At 38.1% G+C, this 22,795-nt stretch overlaps 1 protein-coding gene across 1 annotated transcript in view; it reads left to right on the top strand.

Annotated features, from left to right (window-relative positions):
• Positions 1-20,808, top strand: part of SNTG1 (syntrophin gamma 1) — a 397,146-nt gene extending 376,338 nt beyond the window's left edge. Inside the window, exons 14-20 of the mRNA XM_069960047.1 lie at positions 4,103-4,141; positions 10,077-10,193; positions 10,312-10,383; positions 11,499-11,651; positions 15,581-15,673; positions 18,795-18,905; positions 20,638-20,808. Coding sequence (XP_069816148.1) covers positions 4,103-4,141; positions 10,077-10,193; positions 10,312-10,383; positions 11,499-11,651; positions 15,581-15,673; positions 18,795-18,905; positions 20,638-20,808 — 756 coding nt within the window. The remainder of the gene's footprint in view (positions 1-4,102; positions 4,142-10,076; positions 10,194-10,311; positions 10,384-11,498; positions 11,652-15,580; positions 15,674-18,794; positions 18,906-20,637) is intronic.
• Positions 20,809-22,795: the final 1,987 nt, after the last annotated feature.

Genomic DNA, 22,795 nt, shown 5'->3' with positions numbered 1-22,795 from the left:
TCTAGAAGTACAAATTCAAAGGCTTTATTGCAAACTCAGATATCGATCTGCAAAATGACTGAGAATGCTTTAAAAGGAAGAAAGGGAAGATAAACCAAAATAAAGTAACACAGGAGAGTATAATGTGAAGGTAATTTAGCTGAGAGATCTATGCACGTATTTAGTCTTTTCATATGTTTAGATAAACCTCACATTTTAATCAGAAAAAGTACAGAGCAAGGCAAAATTCTTCTTGTTTCTAGTTTCTTAGTGGTAGAATTGCAAGTTAGAAATACAAGGATAATATACACTCTCCTTTATTTTGTATGAAAAAATGTACAAATGGGTTTGGAATAAATCTACATACAGGAGCAAGAGCATAGTGAAGTAGAGTGTTCATGCCCATTACAAGGATGGCAGAATGCCCACATTTTCAATAAACACTACACTCTTGTGTGTTCCAAGTGCATTCACACCCATTACCAGGATGGCAGAATGCCCATTGAATCCCTACGTTCAGTAATCACTGCATTTAACATGCTTACATAGCTTGGAGTGATAGTATTTATATAACATTCTAGGGGATCTAGGGTATTAACATCTAATGGTCTTAGGCTATGTGCCCACTATGTCTTATTTTGCCCATTTGATGGGCGTTTTTTTTAGATAGCATCACTTTCAAGGCAAATAACAGCCATTATTTTGACAGTTTGTGAACATAGCCATAAGTTTACCTCTCACGAAGTCCATTGACCTGATTGGTGGTGAATTGCTCCCTGCGGCTAGAAGTTTAGGTATCCATGGATGGAAACACTCCGATATGGTAAAACACATGACCCCCACTCTGATCCAAATTCTGACTTTGTGACAAGTACAGTTTTAGGTTTTTTGATGGGGTTGTCTAGGGCAGAGAAGTGTCACAATTTAGCATTAGGCCACGTTCACACAACATAACTTTTCATTAAACGATGGCCGTTGCTGCACATTTGCAACAACAGACGTTATTTAATGACAGAGGCCGATTGCATTAAACTCTCTAGAATCCCGGACAGAGTGTACACACTGTATATACTCCAGCTGGAATTCTATGCGGCCTCACAAAAAACTGTCATGTCAATTTTCTGCATCCACTAGTCATTGAATAGCGGGCGCATGAAATTGACAGTGTAGACAATGTAAAGTGATACTCTGGCTGCACTTTTCATTGATTGGAACGTGGGCACGCCCGAATATGCCTGCATCTGAATTCAAAAGAAATAAAACTCATTAAGGCCGGGTTCACACTATGTAAGACAGCAGCCATTCTGTGACACGGCTGTGCAGTACCAGCCAGACTGAAGTTCACAGACAGCATGGTGAGACTAACCATGCTGGTCAAGTTGCTGATTTACTCATTGTGATTATTCCTCCCGGCATTACAAATTTGCAAATAGGGACTTGGAAGTGAGGAAGGGGGGGGGGGGGGGGGTGAGTATTGAGCGCAGAGATAGAGTGAACAGCTCAGACACAGATTTTTGTGTCTTCAGCAGAAAGCATCCGGTCAAAACTGGGGGAGAGAGACTAAATAGATAATAATAAGTAGGGAATAAATTGTTAGTCTCACCATGGGCAGCAACATAAAAAAGTATGTTTGAGCAGAATATACCTTTAACTTAAAATGTCCTCTTTTCTCTAACTCCTCTCCTCTAAAAGAGGAGTAAAAGAGGGTTTAACTGTTGTAACCTCACGAAAAAATTCAGTCTATTTGAGTTACATGCTAATGTATATACTGTATTCATACTGTCAAACAAAATAGAGAAGAACTTCTGCCTCAGTGCTGTAATCCCTACTCAGGTATAGATGTAGCTACTGTACATGAGATGTTACCCACAGAGACCTGATTGATTACTATGCTGCACAGCAAGACCCCATGGCTCTGTAATTATAAACTGTATCTCTACTATACACTATTAGTTCTGGATGAAGAGATAGCTGAGGGGACACAAAGCTATGATTTACATGGCACTGTCAACTATGCTAAAATGAAAAATATATCCATTTTGCGCACTTGAAAAATGATGCCTTTATAATTTTAGGCTGTATCTCAGCTATTCACCAGTGGTTTCGCATATTATTTGCATGACTGCGTTCACCAGAAATAACCATTCTAGGCCAGCTTTTATTAGAACACTGCATTTCAATATTCCTGTTGTACCCCTTGGAAATGTGCAAGGTAGATGCACATTTGAGGTAACACATCTATATGTTCTACTTAAAGCAGCTGTTCAAGAACTAACATGAGGAGATACCAACAAAGGTCTAAGAGTGGCCTGTCTAGTGTGACATTATGGTGAAGAATAGAGTAGTTTGTGTACTGTAGTTTGACTTCATGTGACTTTGTGTGGATAGTGTGTTTGCATCAAGTAGATCTGCAATTGGTCTATGAAACTGTAAGAAAAGTGAACTAAGGGCCAGAGTTGACTTGTTCACTATGGCGATGTCAGTGGGCTGGTGGCATAGGGCTCTTGGTGGGCCTATTACCAAAGTTGTCACCTGGATGTCTCAGTGAAAGGCCTGAAGACACATTAGAAAGTGAGCTGACCAGAATTTTTGTTGCCATTTGGGTGTAGCAGACTGAGCTAGGATAGCCATAGATCAGTATAGTTTGCCGAAAGGTTTCAAAAATAGTGTAGGCTGATATTTCAGTCAGCCTTGGAAAATGGGGAAGGTGTCAGTTCTAGAGAGTCTACTGGGACTGAGCCCAGGAGGAGGCAGAGACAGGTTGGGTTGCTAAACTCCTACCAGGAGAGATTTATAATGGTTGTACTCCTTATTCCCTGCCCTACCATAAGTCCTGGGGGTATATGTATGCTGAAAGCCATTGTTATGACCTAGGAAAGGCAGCTGGTAACAGTGAAGTCTGGTTCTCCAGTCTAGCAACCAATTAAGGTGTACTTGTCATGACAAGCGCTGCAGGATCAGTGGTGAGCTCCTCTCGGGTCTCCATAAATGGCTGCCGAAATGTAAACATGGATTTAAAATGGAAAATCTAGCTTATTTTTTATTTAAGTACAATACTACTGTAAGAAAATGAGTTGGGCAACTGCTTTAATGGCGACAAGTTCTAAGAGGTCATGTGGAATTATTACTTAATGGCGGTCTATTGAAAGTTCACACTTATCTGGGGTCAATGAGACCTAAGTGCTTTTTAACTTCATGTTATTAAATAAGTTCAGTTCAATTTATTCAGGAAAGTTTCAAAGCCACTAAAAGTCTAAAATCATAAAGCCTATGGACCCTGTAAAAGGCTTGCTAACACCAAGCATTTCCTGGTACTGTCATATGAAGCAAATATTCTTATTACAGTTTCTTATTATTATCTCCTGCAAAGAGGACAGATGGGTAGAGAAGCACTTAGCTGAATGCTTCTCCTTGCTTGTTGTAGTGATGAGTCTCAACACTCAGACCCCAACCCAGTAGCATAGCTACCATAGAGGCAGGCCTGGCAGCTGCTATGGGGTCTGTGCAGGAGGGGTGCCAAGGGATGCATAGGAAAGATAAGAATCCTCCTGCGTCCTTCTCCTTTACCCCTTATGTACTGCTGCGTGTAAGTAACCCAAAGTTCACTTACATGCTGCAACACAAAAAAGAGTTAAAAAGCAGAGACAAAGAAATCTCTGCTTCACTGCTCTGATAACCCCTGACCTCTGTTCTCTGAGCTTCTGCAGAGGCCAGGGGTTATAGGTGCAAGAGCAGTGAAGCAGAGATCTCCTTGTCTTCTGTTTTTAACACACTGCAGTACATAAAGGGTTAAGCAGAAGGCAGATTGCTTTTGCACTTATGTATTTAACCATAAGGGCTCCACTGGTTCTCTGCTCTGGCCACAAGAAATTTTAGTTTTTGGTCTATATATAGTGCTTTGTGTCGTGCGTAGAGGAGGGGTGGCACCGTACAGTTTTTTGCTATGGGGCCCCATAAATCCTAGCTACGCCCCTGTCCCAACCATTCAAAGTTTTGGACATGTGTCTCTCATACTTTGACAATGCAATGTTACATTTGGCTATAACACATGACACTACACAGTTTGATCCCATGCAATCTTGTTGAATGCGCAATATCCATGATACTTTTTTTTTTTTTACAGATAAAAAAGATTAACAGGAACTTTCCAGTAAATCAGCAGGTATGTTATTTTATAGTTGAATAGCTTATGTGTTTTCCTAGAAGTATTTGTTTTCATTTGTGTTTAACAGTAGAATGCTCACCTTTAGGGTACAAACCCACTTGACGTATTTGCTGCGTGAATCAGTCTTAAAAATAAGCAGGCAAAATGCAGGTTGGCTTTATACGACTGTTCTGCATTAAAATATGCAATTGCGTATTTTTGAAGCGTGAAGCTTGTTGTTAGCAAAGCATCAGTTGTTAAGAACCTGTGTGAAAAACGCATGTAGCTTCACGCTTCAAAAATACGCAATTGCGTATTTTAATGCAGAACAATTGTATAAAGCCAACCTGCGTTTTGCCTGCTTATTTTTAAGACTGATTCACGCAGTAAATACGTCAAGTGGGTTTGTACCCTTAAGCTGTTGATTGACTTGTGAGAAAGACATTTAAGTCCTTTTCCAAACACACATAAGAGGGGCATTAAAGCCTTCTTCACACATCAAGATAAATTCTTTCATTTCTAATTACTGTAATGAAAGATATAAATATATACACTAAGATTTTTTTTATCATTCTATTACAAAGGTGTTATTTCCAACTAAAACCAAGTTTGATCTGAAATAAATTGCAAATATGTCAGTATTTTGCTCCATCTGGAGCCATTTTAACCCATATGGCAATATATTCTCCAAGATAGCAGCACTGCTGATAGATGCAGGTGCCATCAAGTAGGAGACACAGACTTTGTCCCCTGGCTTCAACACGAACACAGGTCTTACAGCACTCCAGTTTCCTGCGGTTCAAACCATCTTTATTGTGCAGATATCATAGCACACAAGCGACGTTTTAGCGTTTCTATGGTGCAAAGAAGAATTCTTAATGGAGAAGGCAGGGTAGAAAAGAAGTGGCCCAGGGTTAGAATGTAATTGTCTCCATGATAATCCATGTAGTGTACGGTAAATGCAAGACACGTGCCCTGGATTCTTTGATGAGATGTCGGCTCTGGTTGAGCCTCTTAAGGACATTCACAGAGTTGTCCCTAGGCTGCTTCCATCAAAGAATTATAAAGGCCATTGTGTTCTTGGGAGTTTTCAGTGAAGCAGAAATTATTGTGTACCCACCACACAATCCCATCTCTGAGCTCTACAGACAGTTCTTTTCGCCTCATGATATGGTTTTTGCTATGATATACATTGTCAGCTGCGATACCTTTTATAGACAAGACTGTGTCTATCCAAATTTTAAATTTAATACAGGTGACTCCAATTAAGATGTAGAAACATTTAGAAGATGATCAAGACAAATATGATTCCCAACAAAGTCATCTAAGGGTCTGGATACATTTGCCCATGAGAACTTTTTTGTTTTTCCTTCTTAGCTAGCAAAAAATTATATTTTTGGAGATTATGTTGTTTTTAGGACAAGGCCAAAACATAAATTGTGAAAAAATGAAGACTTTCTGAATGCATTGTATGTACTGTATAGCATAGTTCTGCTATGGTGCATTGCATCCAAGTGCATTCAAAGAGTATAACTATGAAAGGATGATCTGTTAGCAAATATTGTTTTAAATGCAGCTGCAAGTGTTGATGAAGCATAAAAATATAAGACATGATGTCATTTCAGTGCAATATACAGTATATAAAGTATCTGAAAAGCTATGAAACAATGCACTTAGGCTTATTCTGTGAAAAATCTGAGAAGGAAAGATTTGCTTGAAAATCCAGCACAAAATTGCTTTAGGCTTTAAGGATCAGTGATGGTGGTCAAGTGCTAGAAATGTAGCTTAAATAACTTTTAAAACAATACTGTAGTAAACATGAATCATAACACTTTTGCATTTTGCTTTCAACAGTCAAACAATAGCACTTTGCATGGTGGTTAGCAGGTGAACAGGGGGCCAGCTGTCATAACGCTCAACAGGGAAAAGCCTATTCTCTTCTAAATCACTCTATAGCATGTTATGTCCTCAGATTTCTAAAGATGTTTCTTGTTTGGAACAGAAATGGATGTCTTCCTCAGCAATTATCTCTTTCTCTTGGATCATGCATTGTATTTTGAAGCTATTGTTGCTTTTCACCGCAGGAATTACAAAGTAAAAACAGGTTGCTAAGCGATAATATCTGTACAGCTTTACCTTGGTTAAGTGCAGAAGAAAATGTTAAAATATGATGAACTTTGCGTAAAAAAAAATTACTTAGAAAGAATTCTACCGCTGATCCTGTAAATATCTTGATAATAAGTGATGGTATATGTGAGGTCTTCTTTCACTCTCTAGACACTTTATTCTGCACTGTACGTAAGTCAAACCCAGCCATTACGGCTCTATACACCTTAGGCTTTTGTCTCAATTGAGATAACAAATAAAAATGGCAAAGATGACTTTACTCCAACACGGATGTTTCTCTTCAGTCACCTTCAAAGTCAAAATTATTATAGAATATGATGAGACTCTGCACGTAATATTCTACAGGCAATAACAAATCGTTTTATAATAGTCCTCCTGAGACAGCAATTGTAAAGTACATTTCATGAGTGCTGCAGACCACAGGGATTTTTTTCCTTGCTGTTTTTGATTACAGTGATGGCGGGATTTTAAAGTAAAATGACATAAGTGAAATAATGTTCATGATCATTATGAGCAAAGCAGCTGAAAAGCTGATGGTCAACCAAAAGTTGACTTGCCCCCAAGACACGACAGGAGAAAGCGCAGAGGAAACTCCTCTGGACTCTCAACCACTGTACTCAGAGAATCGTTTTGAGGAATTTGAGGACAGTCTGCATTTGGAAGGCAGCGTTGAAATTCCAGGGGTTGCTAGGCGTGAAATCAGTCAAGAAAGTCTGGCGGGGGAATCTTCTTACAAAGCAACATAATCAAAAGTCATGCCACTGGAGGAAGACAGCCTTGAGGAGGAAACCTTCATCCCCAACTATGATGATGATGTGGAAGACCCCAAGTGGAATCTGGGAGCACAGGCATTGTCATCTTCATCAGGGCACGAAGATGTGTTTGTTTCACCAAGCCAGCATCAGGTTCCATGAATCACTTGTAGTTCCAGAGGCAAAAGGGTACACCAAGGAGTACATCATCAGCTAGTTGGTAGACTACTGTTCAGGAAGGCCCAGGGTACACCAAGGGGCCCACCAATAGCTAGTTGGCAGAGTAGCATTCAGGAAGGCCGAGTCATTCAATGGGTACCCAAAGACAGCACCAGCACTCAACAGCAGTCAAGCAGTGCACCTCTGGGATCAGAGGTATGGCAGTTTTTCTGTCTTAGTGGCGGCAAAGACCATGATACTATAAGCACCATGTGTGATTATAAAGTGGGTTGCGTTTGGGTTCAAACTTAGCATATGGAACACCACCACCTGCTTGCCTGGAAGAACTGGAGCTCCCATGTAACTTATTGCCTATAAACAACAGCTGCAGCTACCATTGCACAGCCCCATCTCTCCAAGTCAGGATTATGCAGCATTGGTTGGAAGCAGTAGATCCCTCACAATCTACCTCTGCCTCCTCCATCTGGACCAGAAGAAACCACTGCCACTGCGGAGACAACAGTTGCTGTCTAAAGCCAATAAGACAGCACACACCCTACTGCACAGATTATAAATGGCGAAGTGGCAAAGTTAATTGCCATGTATTTCTTAATTAAAAATTGAAATAAAAAAATACAAAATAAACCTACCATATCTGAACTTAAAAACAAAAAAATTTACATATACATTTACTATATACAACACACTACTATTTCCAATAACCAATATAATTAAATGTAAATTCCTTTTGCATTGTGCATAACCTAATTCCACAGAACAAACAACAAAAAAGAAGGAAAAGAGTAGGCGTACAGCATTAGCCAGTAAACGTTGGCAAGCCCCAGGCACTCAATGGGTTCCCCAAGGCAGTGGTGGCAATCCACAACAGCCTAGCAGTGTGCCTGCTCCGAAGAACCGGCCACTGTGATCAGCAGCCTGGCAGTTCTTAGGAGGAGTTTTTATGTTTTACCCACAAACTTGGGTAGATCATAGAAACTCTTCACAGATATTGCCATTGGTAGGATTTGAAACCAAGACCCCAGTGCTGCACGGCTACACCTCCAATAATATGATAATCCACTAGAAATACACATAGTCAGATTAACTGCCCATGGGTGAGACCAATTAAGCCATTTGCAACACAGGCATACAGTATATTATCCACAGTAGCTCAATGCCTGCACAAAGTGCACCATGCAACGCATACCCCAAAACCAGTATTATCCAGGCACACATTCCCATGGCTATATTTCTCAAAGAGGACATTTCCCTTCTTGTTCCCATAGCCATGGGGTTTTTACTTACTGGCACTTGTGACATGGATTAGTAGTATTCAGGTTCCATTTTATACGGACACACATGGTGACTGGCTGATAAATGTTTTTGGAGTTTTTACAATATCACTAGGCTAGCTCTCGTGGTGTCTTGAATGGCATAAGGTTTTAGAATTGTTTCATCGTGGGGTATATATCACGGAGGAGGATGTACTCTAACTAGAAAAACCTTCTAAAGCTACTACCAGCAGCAATTTGTTCCTGAAAGGCAGGAACAAATTGGGAGCTAAATAAATTCAGAGGGAGCCAAATAGGTTATTTATATGGGCCATAGTGCTACTGCTGGTGCCTCAATAGATACGACAGGCCACGGATGTAACCTAATTGGCGGGGGGGGGGAGTTAATGGGAATGGAAGGGGTTTAATAATGTATTGTATTTTTGTCACATGGGTGTCTTCAAGACAGCACAGTAAAGATTTACATAAACCGACTATACATGAATCTGACTAAGCAAAAACTCCATTGAGCAGGAACACTGGGTTAACTTCAAGCACTGTACCCTCTGAAGCCATTCACTAGCTTTACAAGACCCAATGACTGCTGATTGGATATGTTTTCACGGCACCCACTGTTTTATCAGCATTTATTTACAATACATTTTTTTACAATACCCAGTAGCTTGATATAATGGACCTTGTTTTCACAGCACCCAGTGACTTGGTATACTGTACACACAGCGACTTGCTATAATGCAGAATTAGCAGCCAATCACTTGTTATGCACACCCAGTGTTTTGGTGTAATGTTCACACAGCGACTTGCTATAATGCAAAAACAGCACCAAGTTACTTTGTATACTGGACACTGGCTGCATAACTCTCACTGAAAACCAAAAAGGAAGATTCCAGCACCCGGAAAGTCTATAATGAATTCTTTATTGTAAAATCCGAATAAAACAATAAAACCTGAAGATAGATTGACAGTAGCTGATGCGTTTCGATCTATACAGATCTTAAACGTAGCATGGGTATATACATCATGTTCTGACTTATATAAGCGAAAACCACTGACAATACACCATCCTATCCTCTTCTCTTTGTCCCTATGTCTCTTTTATTCTCTCTCTGCTCTAAATTCCTGCTGCAACCTACTCTCTACTATACACAGCCAACTGGCCGCCTCCAGGAAGTAGCTCAGCCTATATAGTGGGTGAGGGTAAGGTGCTGGCATCACAGAGGGGCTTGCAGCTGACGGGTACAGTGAATTATGACAAATCCTTTGCTCCCACCCAATGACAGTTCTGTAAGCTAACATGTGCGGCCCCCATGTTTTAGGAAATTTGAAACGAAACGATGTGAATTCTCTTCGCTAAACAACGTGAATTTACAGCACAATGCACAGTGAATCTGGCGAATCTCACTCATCTCTAACTATATTGAGAGAAAATAGAATACACATTGATTGTGTTGATGGTTGTGTCATCTGATCACCAACATTTGGGCATAATTACTACATTTATATATTTAGTAAAAAATATCTACTGAACAACCCAATGTGAATAAAGCATTGCTATAAAATTTATTTTTAGCTTTAGATTACTAGCCAAATCTATTGTTATAGTTTTTTTTTTTTTACTGACAGATAATACACATGGGCTGGGTTGAGGAACGGGAGCAGGATAATCTTCAAGAACATATGTACACACCAAAGTTTCTGTCCCTTAGAGGACCATCACTGTTTAAATTCAATTCACCTCCAGTAAGTACCATAGATGTGAAAACTTTTACAAACCGTATGCATGGTTGTTTCATAAAACTACCTCTAATAATATTATAAACATGGCTGCATCAGTTACTTATATGTTTCTTTCTGTAAGGTAACAACATGGGACTGGATGCGAGCAGAAAAAAAATTTACTGTATATGAAATAATGTTTAAAATTTTTAAGGTAAGGAAAATTTCTATAAGCAACAATGTTTAAGCTTTGTTTTACTGTGATTTGTAAGGGGCAGGTTAACTTTATCATAGGACCGGGGCTGTTCACCAAGCCTGGTCCCCCACCCACCCCACTGTAACTACTATGGCAGCACTAGCGTGGTGTTCATAGTACTGGATAGATAATGTCATGTTTACCATGTACCTGTCAAGTTTTAAGAAAACTGATTATCTGGCAGGACTGTGCTCACTTTTCATTTTCTATTCATTTTTCTATTTTGAATTTGGTGCCTAAGTACCTTAAAGAGGATGTACCACCCGGGCGGCGGGTGTAGAGGATGTACCAACCGGGCGGCGGTCCAAAAAACGGACTGCGGCACCGGCTTCCCCGTGCCGGCGCCGATCGATCCGTGGGTTCAGGTTAAAGAGGATGTACCGGGTGGTACATCCTCTTTAACAGAGGTGCCACGTTTGATCGAGCTTTATGCTTAATAGAACATGCTTGCTCAACACTATTAATTATCTGTTGCTTACATAGTACTGTAGAATGGTACACAAATTTGCCAACATTGACATAGATAGGCATACACTGTTATTGTATTTAGGTGCTTAAGGTACCTTCTTAGACATTTATTATAAAGCTCTTCTCGCCATTTGAATCCTGCTGCCTACAAAAGGTGGATGCAGGCAAAAAACATGGATACAGCCATACTGTAGGCTATGTTCACACGTAAAAAAAAAAAATACGTCAGTTATTGGCATGATTTTGATTAACTTCAATGGAAGTCATTAAACTCAATGGAATGACAGACCTCCAATGCACATAGATTATGCATCTTCTTATCACTCCTGCCTCCCCTAATGCTTGTGTTGAGCAGGTGGGGGCAGAACACAACAAGTTTGGCACTGGTTAGGGATCCTGCAAAATAAAGCTAGATCTTTTGTGGGGAGTAGGTCTTATTTTTTGAGAAACACAGTATAAGCTGTAATAACTATAATTTATCGCCTTAGAGCATTTAAATTAGGATTGCATTTTATTTTTCATGGCTTGTAAATCTAGAAAAACAATGGAATGTGAGAAATATTACGTGATGTATGCCAGATTGTATAACTTCAGGTTTTCATCAGGACAGTGATCTTCTGGACCGACGAAAACACTGCTTTGGTGTTCAGTCCGAATCTGGGGAGGATCTGTACTTTTCTGTGGAGTTGGAGAATGAACTTATACTTTGGGAAAAGGCCTTCCAGACGGCAACTTTCCTAGAGGTTGAAAGGATCCAGGCAAGCTGTTTTATTTTTATGTAATTTTTACTGGTGTTATAAACATAATTTTATATGTGGAAAACAAATTTTGTAATATATACTGTATGTAGAAAATGTTATCGGTAATTTTATCGGTAAAAGTGAGTGTATACTTTTAGTGCAAGTCTTTCTAGGAGAGACCTGTAAAATTTTATATCATTATCCATATTCTATGAGAAATATATTTTTTATGCTTCTGTACAAAGTCTAAGGCTTATGTAGGTATGCATGTTGTTTTTATGGTTTCGTACAACTTAGAGGTTGTATGAGCCCATAATATGTGTGTGTGTGTGTGTGTGTGTGTGAGATCATTTTTTATATATTCCTAGAAAATCCTTTCAAAGTTGCATTTAACAGGGCTGCCAATAGTCAGTAGTGATTAAAGGTGTAGCACACTTCTGGAACCCGCAACTATTATAAAATCGAGGACCATTTAACCTCCTGCTTCTGGAGGTGATCAGGAAGTCAAAAAGGCTGAGTTGGCTGTTTTAGGCATTTTAGGTAACTGCTATTGAGCTACCATTTCCATAACTTATAAGTAGCTTGCAATGCCTTTCTGTTTGAGCAATGCCCATTAAATTAAGTTACATCTTTGGTAGCCATAATCACATCTGGGGGGGGGGGGGGGGTCAAAGACACAGACTTATTCTTGGGATAGGTGTGGAACCCAGAGGAAACACATATCCTATATTTAAAGTTTCACTTATTACACGGAAGGGCTCTATTTAATGATGGACAATGATGGTTCCCAATATGGTGCCGCAAATTTATTAAGTGTTTAGCTATTAATGCTCTATTTCCCCTCCGCGTGGACTTAGTAAATGTATGCTATGGGCCAAGAGACTGCATAAAGACCATATATTACATATACAATAAAATAGTCTTAGATTCAGCCATCTACTAGACATTTGCAATGGGGTATGTTATGTAGGTTATTAGATATAGTAGGGAGTTCTGGCACCTTTACTATTTGTCTTTATAAGACCTAGATAATTCTGATAGTGACCCTAATGGTTGACAGGGTGCAAGCTTTAGTCCTACTAAAGAACGATGGTTACAGAAACTAAATCAATCTTGTAAAATGTTTTTGTCAGGTTAAGTCCGGTAATATGTGCGGAAATAATTCTTAGTGTTTTTATTTTTAGCATCTTTGGAGGACTCCCACAAGCAGCTTAATTAGATTGTAAGGGCTCCTGCTTAATACTGGTGGTAGCATAAAAAATAATAAGTATTTATCACTGTCAGCCTTCCTGTTATAGGATATGTTTTAATGAAAGGAACAGCTGGTATGCATATGGAAAAATAGTCTCACAGTATGTCAAGATACTAAAAATTAAAATTTTAGTCTAGATAATTATATCACATGCTGCTTTTTCTATGGAGAACGACACTTGAAGAGAGTTCAAGAGTACAAATACAATAAATATAACCGTGTCCATTCAACTAAAAATAAACATGCCAAAATTACATTTTCAAGCTGAGATTCCGCTGACTCTAAGAAAAAAAGAAAATGCAGGGAAAAAGGAGCCACTTCAATCATATCTTTGTATTATTATGGCCTGTTATTTCACAAAAAAGAAAAAAATAGGGCAATTTTTGTGCACAAAACAGCAATTTGCCACTTAGCCTTGTGCATTAGTTCAGTGGTGAGCATCCTGTGTCGCTTCAGTCATTACTAAATTCTACCTATCAGCATGACATACCATTGTATGTGTGACAGGTCCTGTACATGGCCTGATTCTTGAGATCCTAAGGACATCAATAAAATGATATATAGCACATTATTGCTTAGATTTTATTTTTATAGCTTTTTTCTTAAACATAATGACCCCGATTTATCAACCTATGTAACCTTGGTGTAATTTGCCTATAGTAACCAATCCCAGCTCAGCATTCATATCTTAATAAGCTCTAGTAAAATTAAACCTGAGCTGTGATTGGCTGCTATGGGCTATTTACACAGATGATTTACACAGATGGATAAATCTGGTATAATGTGTGCTACTAAAATAAAAAATAAAGTCACCACATATAAACCAAAAGTTATAACAAATAAAGATCCTTAAACTTTATTAGATGTTTATTAAAGGGGTTGTCCAGCGAAAATCTTTTTCTTTCAAATCAACTCCTGCCAGAAAGTTACGTAGATTTGTAATTTACTTCCATTAAAAAATCTCAAGTCTTCCCATACTAATTAGCTGCTGTATGTCCTGCAGGAAATGTTTTATTTTCAGTCTGACACATTGCTCTCTGCTGACACCTCTGGCCGAGACAGGAACTCTGTCTCGGTTTTCTATGAATCCCCATAGAAAACCTCTCCTGCTCTGGACAGTTCCTGTCTCGGCCAGAGATGTCAGCAGAGAGCACTGTGTCAGACTAAAAAGAAAACAACATTTCCTGCAGGACATACAGCAGCTAATAAGTATGGGAAGACTTGAGATTTTTTTAAAAGAAGTAAATTACAAATCTATATAACTTTCTGACACCAGTTGATTTAAAAGAATATGATTTTCGCTGGACACCCCCTTTAAACTCTTAGTTTAATAATACAGTGCTAATCCAGTTATCTATCTTGGTTTCAGATGAAAGGCAAAAGAAAGAAACCGTGTTTGTGTAGTGGTCCAGCTATCTTTGATTAATAAAGTAGTGCAAGTAAAGGTTGTGCTCAAAAGTCAAAAATGCTAATAATTGGTCCAATGGAGCCTATGTACTAGGAAAAGAGGGGGGAACCCAAGAGCGATTCCTGCGGAACCCCAACAATAAGAGGAGGGGGCAAAGAAGTAAATCTGACAAACGATACAATGAAGGATCACTCAGAATGTTATGAAAAAAACCTAGAGAGCACAATCCTTAAAGTGAAGTAAACAGCAGATTCATGCAAACAAACCTGCTGATATCTTCCTGCAGCCGTGTACCCCTTGTTCCCGGGGCCGGTCTTTTTTTCTTTGTTGTTGCCTACATTTTCAAGCACTTCAATAAGAAAGAAATATGTATATTAGCCTGTTAGGAGCCCTAGATGCGTTCCACATTGCAGTGCATTGTTCTGCCCGCCTGCCTCCTCTGCTGGCCCCACCTACCGAAAGAGCAGACTGCTTATGCATAATTAATTATGCTTAGTGTGACTGAAATAGGTGGCAAGCAGGCCGAACAGTGCACTGAGAGCTCCTAACGGGCCCATTTACATATTTCTTTACAATTAAATCTTGTTTACAAAGTCACAGACACCGGCACTACAATCCTCCCCATGTGGCTTGGATATGTAACACAGTAGGTGGAGTAGGTCACTCCTTTTTGCTATGCACGATGGTGCTCACTTGCTGAACGGCAGTATAGCACTTCCACATTCAGTATACGAAGAAGAGAAAATGCAAGGGCACTCACCAATATGTGCAGTAGTCTCATTGTAATCTTCTTAAAACAATGTTTAGCAGACGGCAAGGACGCCGAACACCTTCAACAATGTCCTGCTAAAATAGACTGATGTGCTCTCCACAGGATCAGTGGGGTGAAAACAACTGGCACCCATCCACTGTTGTGTGAACAGAGCTGAAATAGTTTATCCCTGTTCACTGTGTAGCAGTGGTGACCTGTAACTGCAGCTCAGCTCCATTTTGAAGTGAACAGAAGCTAAGCTGAAGTTACAGGTCACCACCATTACATAATGATTGAAGCCAACTACTTCCAACCCCATTCAACAAAAGCTAAGCTGCAGGTCGCCACCATTACATAATGATTGAAGCCAACTACTTCCGACCCCATTTACTATGTAGGGAGGGCGCCAAATAGTTGATCAATGTGGTGACTGATCAGTAAATGATAAGCTATCCAGTGGATAGCGATTCAGTTTATTTTGCCTTCGAAACCCCTTTAAAATTAAAAAATTTTAATGGTGTATCATTCCCTTTCAGTGTAAAACGTATGCATGTGTAATTGAAAGTCATCTAATGGGCCTCACCATTGACTTTGGCATGGGATTCATCTGTTTCGATGCTGCAACAAAGGTAATCTATTTGTATTAATATATCTATATTAGCAACAATCCTGATAATAATAGTGCAAAAATTATTCGTCTTCAACTTATTCCACTTCAACTTGAATGGTGAGCAGCAAATAGTTAGCTATACAGTATATAAAGAAGAACGATGTAAGTTACAACTGAGGAATTTGTTTCTTGACCTCCATTAGACTGAATATTAAAAAGCTAAGATGGTTCAATGTCTTGACCTTTTCCTTTAGCATTAGTTAAATATAGATACTGAACAATGCTGTTATATATGTCACATATAATACTTTATTGGCCAATCCAAAAAGCCTTTTCTGTGTTTAAAAATACTTTAAAAAATATTATCTGGAATTTGATTTCTACTTTATTTATGTTTCATTTGTACTAGTTTTCTTTAAAGAGTCCTGCAGTGTTCTTTAAAGTGTATGTCCAGGATTAGAAAAGGCTATTATTATAATTTTTTTTCCGAGATACAATGCCATTCTTGTACATGAACAGTTTTGAATTAAAATTTTCTATTTAAAAAGACGTCCGTAATTGTTGCGATTTAACTGACTTCAAATCAGTACATTGAAATCAATGGAAGACGGAAGTCCAATGCACACAGTGTATAAAATGATGGACATTATCTGCGTGGACATCAAAATAATGATCATGACAATCATCTTCTGATGTTTTTTGCAAACAGCTGACTTTTTTTTAGTTAACAATTTTTCTTTTTTTAAGGTCTTTCAGGGTACGTTGACAGCAGATCCGCAGCAGATTTCATCTAAATAACAAAACATGGCATCAAATCTGCACCATCAAATCTGCTGCGGATCTGCTGCGGATCCAGTAAGTGTGAACGCACCCTAACTATTAAATTCAGTTGACTTTTCAATTAAAGGCTCACCCAAAGGCCAATTAGTCCACCAAAACTGGAATAATGTGACAACAGCCAGCATTGCACTGACAGGTGTCCAAACAGTGAAATGACGTTCGTCATTTTAAACTCAAAATGACGGAAGTGGTGTTTTCTTTCCAGTCTGACACAGTGCACTCTGCTGCCACCTATGTCTGTGACAGGAACTGTCCATAGTAGTAGAGGTTTTCTATAGGGATTAACTACTGGACAGTTCCTGACACTGACAGGTGGCAGCAGCGAGCACCATGTGGAAGGCTTGAAGTTTTTAAATAAAAGTAGTTTACGTATCTGTATGGCTATGTTCTTACTACGTTTTTCCCTCTTACATCTCTCACTTCTTACGTCTGTCATTTTGCTGTTTGGCCGTCTGTCAGTGCAATGACGAATGCTGGTACATTATTCTAGTTTAGGAGGACTGATTATCCTTTGGGTGTGTCTTCAATTGAAAAGCCCATTGAATTTAATAGTAAAAATTGTCAAAGGATGGTGAAAAAAGAAAAACTGCATGCGAACAACTAAAAAATAACATCCAGTGTTTGCAAAAGACGTCCGAAAATAATTGTCATGATCATTATTATTACGTCCGCGCAGACAATGTCCATTATTTAATACACTGTATGCATTGGATGTCCGTCATTCAGTGCATTAAATTAAATTGCTCTAAAAACAGACGCCTTTTTAAATAGAAAAAGCGGCTGATTTTTTTGTATTTTAAACATAGTGTGATTATAGCCCAAAACTTTCAGACACCAGATAATTTTTTTTTATTTCTGTTGTACCCTTTTAACTTTTTGTTTACTGAAAAAAATGTGTAATATATATAATTTATTGGATGTGAATGAACTGATGTTTGAAAATTTCTTGATTCTAGCTTACACCAATATAATTTGTTTTAAATTGCTGCATTTTATAGTTTCCAAATCTTAAACATCTGAGCCTTTATTTCAGATCACATATGTAGGTCTTCAATTGCAAAGAACATTTCTAATTTGTGGTGGATTTGTTTAATCTTAAGATTAAGTATTTGTTTCTAAGACTGTTCGAGTTCAAATGTATTTGTAGCTTCAAATATTTAAAGGTTTTACGTAACAGTACGACATGATTAAGTAGATGTTAAATTTTCAGAATAGAGAATTAAACAAGTTAAAACAACATTACTAAATAATTTTTTAACTGTAAAAAAAAACTATTTAAGGGTATGTTCACGCTTTTTTTTAATTAACTCTCTCTTTTTTTTATTTAACCAGTAAAGGTTGACAACAAGAACAGGTGTTAACATAACACTGTGTGAGCACAGTGGGCGGCATTGCATTGACTTCAATGAGGTGCCGCCCCTTCAGCAAAGAAAAGACGCTCTTTAAGAACGGACGTTCTTTAATGAATAATTACGTAGTGTATACATAGCCTATGGCTATGTTCAAGAAATAGTTTTTTGGTCAGTATTTTTTGAACCAAAACCAGGAATAGGTTGAAAACCCAAAATCTGGGCAAATCTTCCCATTTTAGAAAATTGACCTATCAGTTCCACTCCTGATTTTGGTGGGAAAAATCTAATCGTATTCGCTCATCTCTATTTATAACCTAAGGATATAGCCTAAGTATATAAAAAAAAACATATTGGATTTGAAAAAGAAAGTAAACATAAAATAAACATTCACTTTAAGGTGAACCATGAAAAAAATATAAAGCATCTTTGAAGTGTCCTTCATGGTAAATTTGAAAGAATTATATTCAGCTGTACTCACAACCAATCTATACACATACATGAATTTAACAGTGCCTGCACATTCTCAAGGAGGAAGTATCCTCTAGATTTTTCCTACAGTATCTAAGTACACAACAAGATATATATTGAATAAATAAATAAAAAGAGTTTTGTAGAGAGAGTGGCAGGGTTTTTAAGGGCACAAAATACACAATAACTTTTAGATTCTAAAACTCGATAGATAGTTTCCTACTTTTTCAATGACTTCTGGTAAAATCTAAAGAGCTAACTTTTAACTAGCATCAACAATCCAATAATAGACCATGACAGCCGGCTGCTAAATAGATTAGAAGACAATTTAATTTTAATGTTTAATCATACATTTTATGAGCTTTTGTGTCTATAAGCACATAAGGGTGAGAACATTTGGCTTTGATGAGATGCATAACAGTATAGTACCAATTTTAGCAGCTGAGTTGCTATCTTTCATTTTTGTATTCTGTTTCCAAGGCTATACTATGGAGGTATAAGTTTTCACAGCTAAAAGGTTCTTCAGATGATGGAAAAAGTAAAATAAAGTTTTTGTTCCAGAATCAAGATACGAAACAAATTGAAGCAAAGGTAAATCATTGTACTTATTTTTTTATTTCAGTTGAATGGACATCATAAAGGCTACTTTCGTATGTCTATAGTGCTGGACTTGTAGCTATGGACAGCACTATGGATGTCATTTCATGGCTGTTTGCAGCGTGCAGTAAATGGTGACTCCACGTCGTGCGTTATCACAGCCCCGTAACATGAACAGATGTATAAATGGGGCCATTCAAATGTGTGGGTCTGTTGTCTGTTCTCAATTATGGATGTGTAAATGCAGCTTAAGGCTATGTTCACACAACATCAAAAATAGTGAAAAGGCGGACAATTTTGATATTTAAAATGTCAGTTTTTGCCACGATTTAAAGTGACACTGTCACCCCCTTTGTGCATTCTGACATCTCTACACAGGTGTAAAGGGTAAATTTAGCATTTTACATACCTTATTTCATATCATACGTCATGGTGTTTGTTCAAGTAAAAAGTGTAATTTTATCAACTGCAGATTGTATTAAGCGGGCGTGACCTCGCGGCAATAGCGGCACTTAGCCCCGCCCACAACGGCACCGTTGGTCACGTCCCCTTGACGCCCATTGGTTGGCCGACGTAAAGGGGATGGGGTCTAGAGCTTTCGTCCAGCCTGTTCCAATGGCCGGCTAGCGGGTGGGGCCAATGGTGCAGTTGTGGGCGAGGCTAAGTGGCGCTAATGCCGCGAGGCCACGCCCACTTAAAACAATCTGCAGTTGATAAAAGGACACGTTTTACTTGAACAAACACCATGGCGTATGATATGAATTAAGGTATGAAAAACGCTAAATTTACCCTTTACACCTGTGTAGAGATCTCAGAATGCACAAAGGGGGTGACAGTGTCACTTTTACTAACTGCAATGGAAATGCATTGAAATCAACGGCAAGACGAATGTCGAATGCACACAATGCATTAATTAACGGATGTTTTTACCGCGGACGTCAAAATAATGAACATGATCATTATTTATGGACGTCTTTTGCAAACAGCGGACGTTTTTTAGTAGTTGTTTACACACAGTTTTTCTTTTGCCACTGTTCTTTCTCCGTTTTTACTATTAAATTCAATGGACTTTTCAATTAAGCCACACCCAAAGTCCAATTAGTAACCCCAAAGTAGAATAATGTACCAACAGCGATTATTGCACTAAGGGGAGGCCAGGCTGCTAAATGACGTCCGTTATTTTAGACTCAAAATGATGAACATCATTTTAAACGGAGCTCAAAAAACATTGTCTGAACATAGTCTAACATTAGAATTACATTCAAAATATTGTGAAATTGTACATAAACAGAGCCTTAAACCAGACAGGACAGTTATAAATAAGAAAAGCTTAAAATGTTTGAAATCTATTAAAGCTAAATTTACTCAACTCAGCCCCCAGACTTGACTTTTAAGAGCCTAACATTTAAATGAACTGCAGTCTCCCTTTTATCCAAATAGCAAGAAAACTATTGAGCTATATTTAAATTCTGTTGATTAGGAAAAAGTCAATGGTCAGTGGAGCTGATACGGAGAAGGATCTGGATGTTTCTAGAAGTTCTTTAAGGCATGGTTAGGTCAGAGGCTGTCCCCATTATTAATATCCCCGTCATTATATTTTAAAAAAATTCCATAATTTTACAGCTGTTTTATACAAATTTAAATTGTGCTGCTTATTTCTAAGATAAGGCTGCTTTTCAAAATGTTAATAGTATCATCTTATGGTCTTTCTATCCTTTATTTACAGGAACTGGAGTTCTCCAATCTATTTGCAGTTCTTCACTGCATTCATTCCTTTTTTGCCACCAAAGTGGCTTGTTTGGACCCTCTCTTTGTTGACAGCCAGGGGGCTGCTTCTGCCTCTGCATCAGCAGCTTCCACCACAGCAGGCGTTTGTAAAATGAAATATTCAACTTGATATGTCCTAAAGAAATGTACTCATCTTCTGAGGATACTCAAACTGTGAATGAATATTTATTGAATGCAGGAAAGACTGATATTTTGGAACTGGGATTCAGAGACAAATGAAATGGCTACTGATTTATTTTTTTAAGCAGAAAAAGTGTAATGGGCCCATATTATTACCTACTGTACAGTCCCCAACATATCACATCTAAGCATTTGCTGGAAGAGAATGGACATTCAATACAATACAGATCTGGCAACAAAGACACTTTTTTATTTCATGTGTTTTAACATTTGTGTTCAGAAAAAAAAGAAAGAAATATATATAAATAATAAATAATAAAAATATAACACGAAATCAGCACTTATTTTCTAGGACTTCAAAAAGTGCCAACATACAAAAAAAAAAAAAATTAGGTGGGGGTGTTATCTATGAACAAAATGTGAATTACCAATATTCAACCAACTGGCTAAAAGACTTATTGCTTATTGGCAACATTTCACCATTAGAAACAAGGCTGTGGTGCTTGTAATGACTTTTTTGTTTTATTTGCTTTTCTGATACTGGAAATTTGCATATAAATCTATTATATCATATAAGGTAAGGATAAACCTTTTTCAATGAGTATTTATTCTGACCTCATTGCCATTAATGCCATGCATTCTGTTACAGCATTTGTTGTCCTTTCGCTCCTTTCTTATTTCAATGGTACTTGAGACATAAAAGCCATATAAGCATTGAATAAAGTATACAATGTTCAATTGGTTAACAAAAAAATGTAACATATGTTCAGTGATTCTCAAATTAAGTACTTATTTACTTGGTAAGCTTCTTACAAAACCCTTCATAATTGAACTTGCATGGATTAACCAAAGGATGAGTAATACTGATTGATCCATGCGTGGTCTTTTGAAATCCTGCATCCAGCAAATTCTTTGTTTATTTCTTGTTTTGCCTTTATTACTTGTTCATTGAAGTCTACTGGTTGAAGCCCAGTGATTTACCTTTATGTAGCTTAATCCCCTATGTAATCTTTTAGAGACACTTGGTATGGGAAAAAAAAAAAAATATATGTATATATATATATATATATATATATATATATATATATATATATATAATATTTTTTATCATTAGCAGATATTAAGAATAGAATATATACAGACATCTGTAGCAGCACAACTGTTCAGTTATGTGACAATAACCTGCAATTTTTTCCCCACTGGTTCAGTTTTATGTGTATAAACTCTGTTAGGGTATGTGCACACCGAGGAATAGACAAGGAATAGGCGAGGAACTGAAGAGGAAAGTTTTCTGCTTGAAATTCCTTGCCTATTTAGCTCTGGCAGAATAGGATCAGAATTCGAGTGAAATTCAAGCAGGATTCAAGCATAATTAAAGCCCTGTTGACTTCTATAGGATTCCTCTAGCGGAATCCGCCCAAAGAATCAACATGTCAATTGTTTGGGTGGGTTCACACTATGGAATAGGAACGCATAATTCACTGCAAATGCTGTCGCTCCCCCCGCGCGCATTTACACCCGTCCCATGGACTAAATTCTATGGTCGGGCAGATTCCACCATTTGCAGAATGAATTGACATGTCAATTCTTTTGGAGGATGGCGGAATTCACCCAACCATAGAATGGAGTCTATGGCAAGGGCGGAGATGTGAGCGGGGCAAGTGACGGAATTTGCGGTGCATTATCCATTCTTATTTTGTAGTGTTAACCCACCCTTTGGGTGGAAAGCGGATCCACAGCAGAAAATTCTGCTTCACAATTTGGCCGTGTAAACCACAATGTGGAAATCCCATACAACACAACAAGACATTGTTCTCTTCATGTTTTACGGGAGGTAGTTCAAGAGGAAATTAAGTGTGTATTCCACTTTAAATTCCTCAGTGTACACATACCCACATTGTGGAAAAAAGGTATCAGATGTGAGTAGAAAAAAGGTTGAATTGATGATAATAAGGAAAATATAATATTTTCATTCA

This window comes from Dendropsophus ebraccatus, chromosome 2, assembly GCF_027789765.1.
Source record: "Dendropsophus ebraccatus isolate aDenEbr1 chromosome 2, aDenEbr1.pat, whole genome shotgun sequence".
NCBI lineage: Eukaryota > Metazoa > Chordata > Amphibia > Anura > Hylidae > Dendropsophus > Dendropsophus ebraccatus.
Note: the sequence above shows the minus strand (reverse complement) of the source record. Positions and strands in the feature narration are given on the sequence as shown.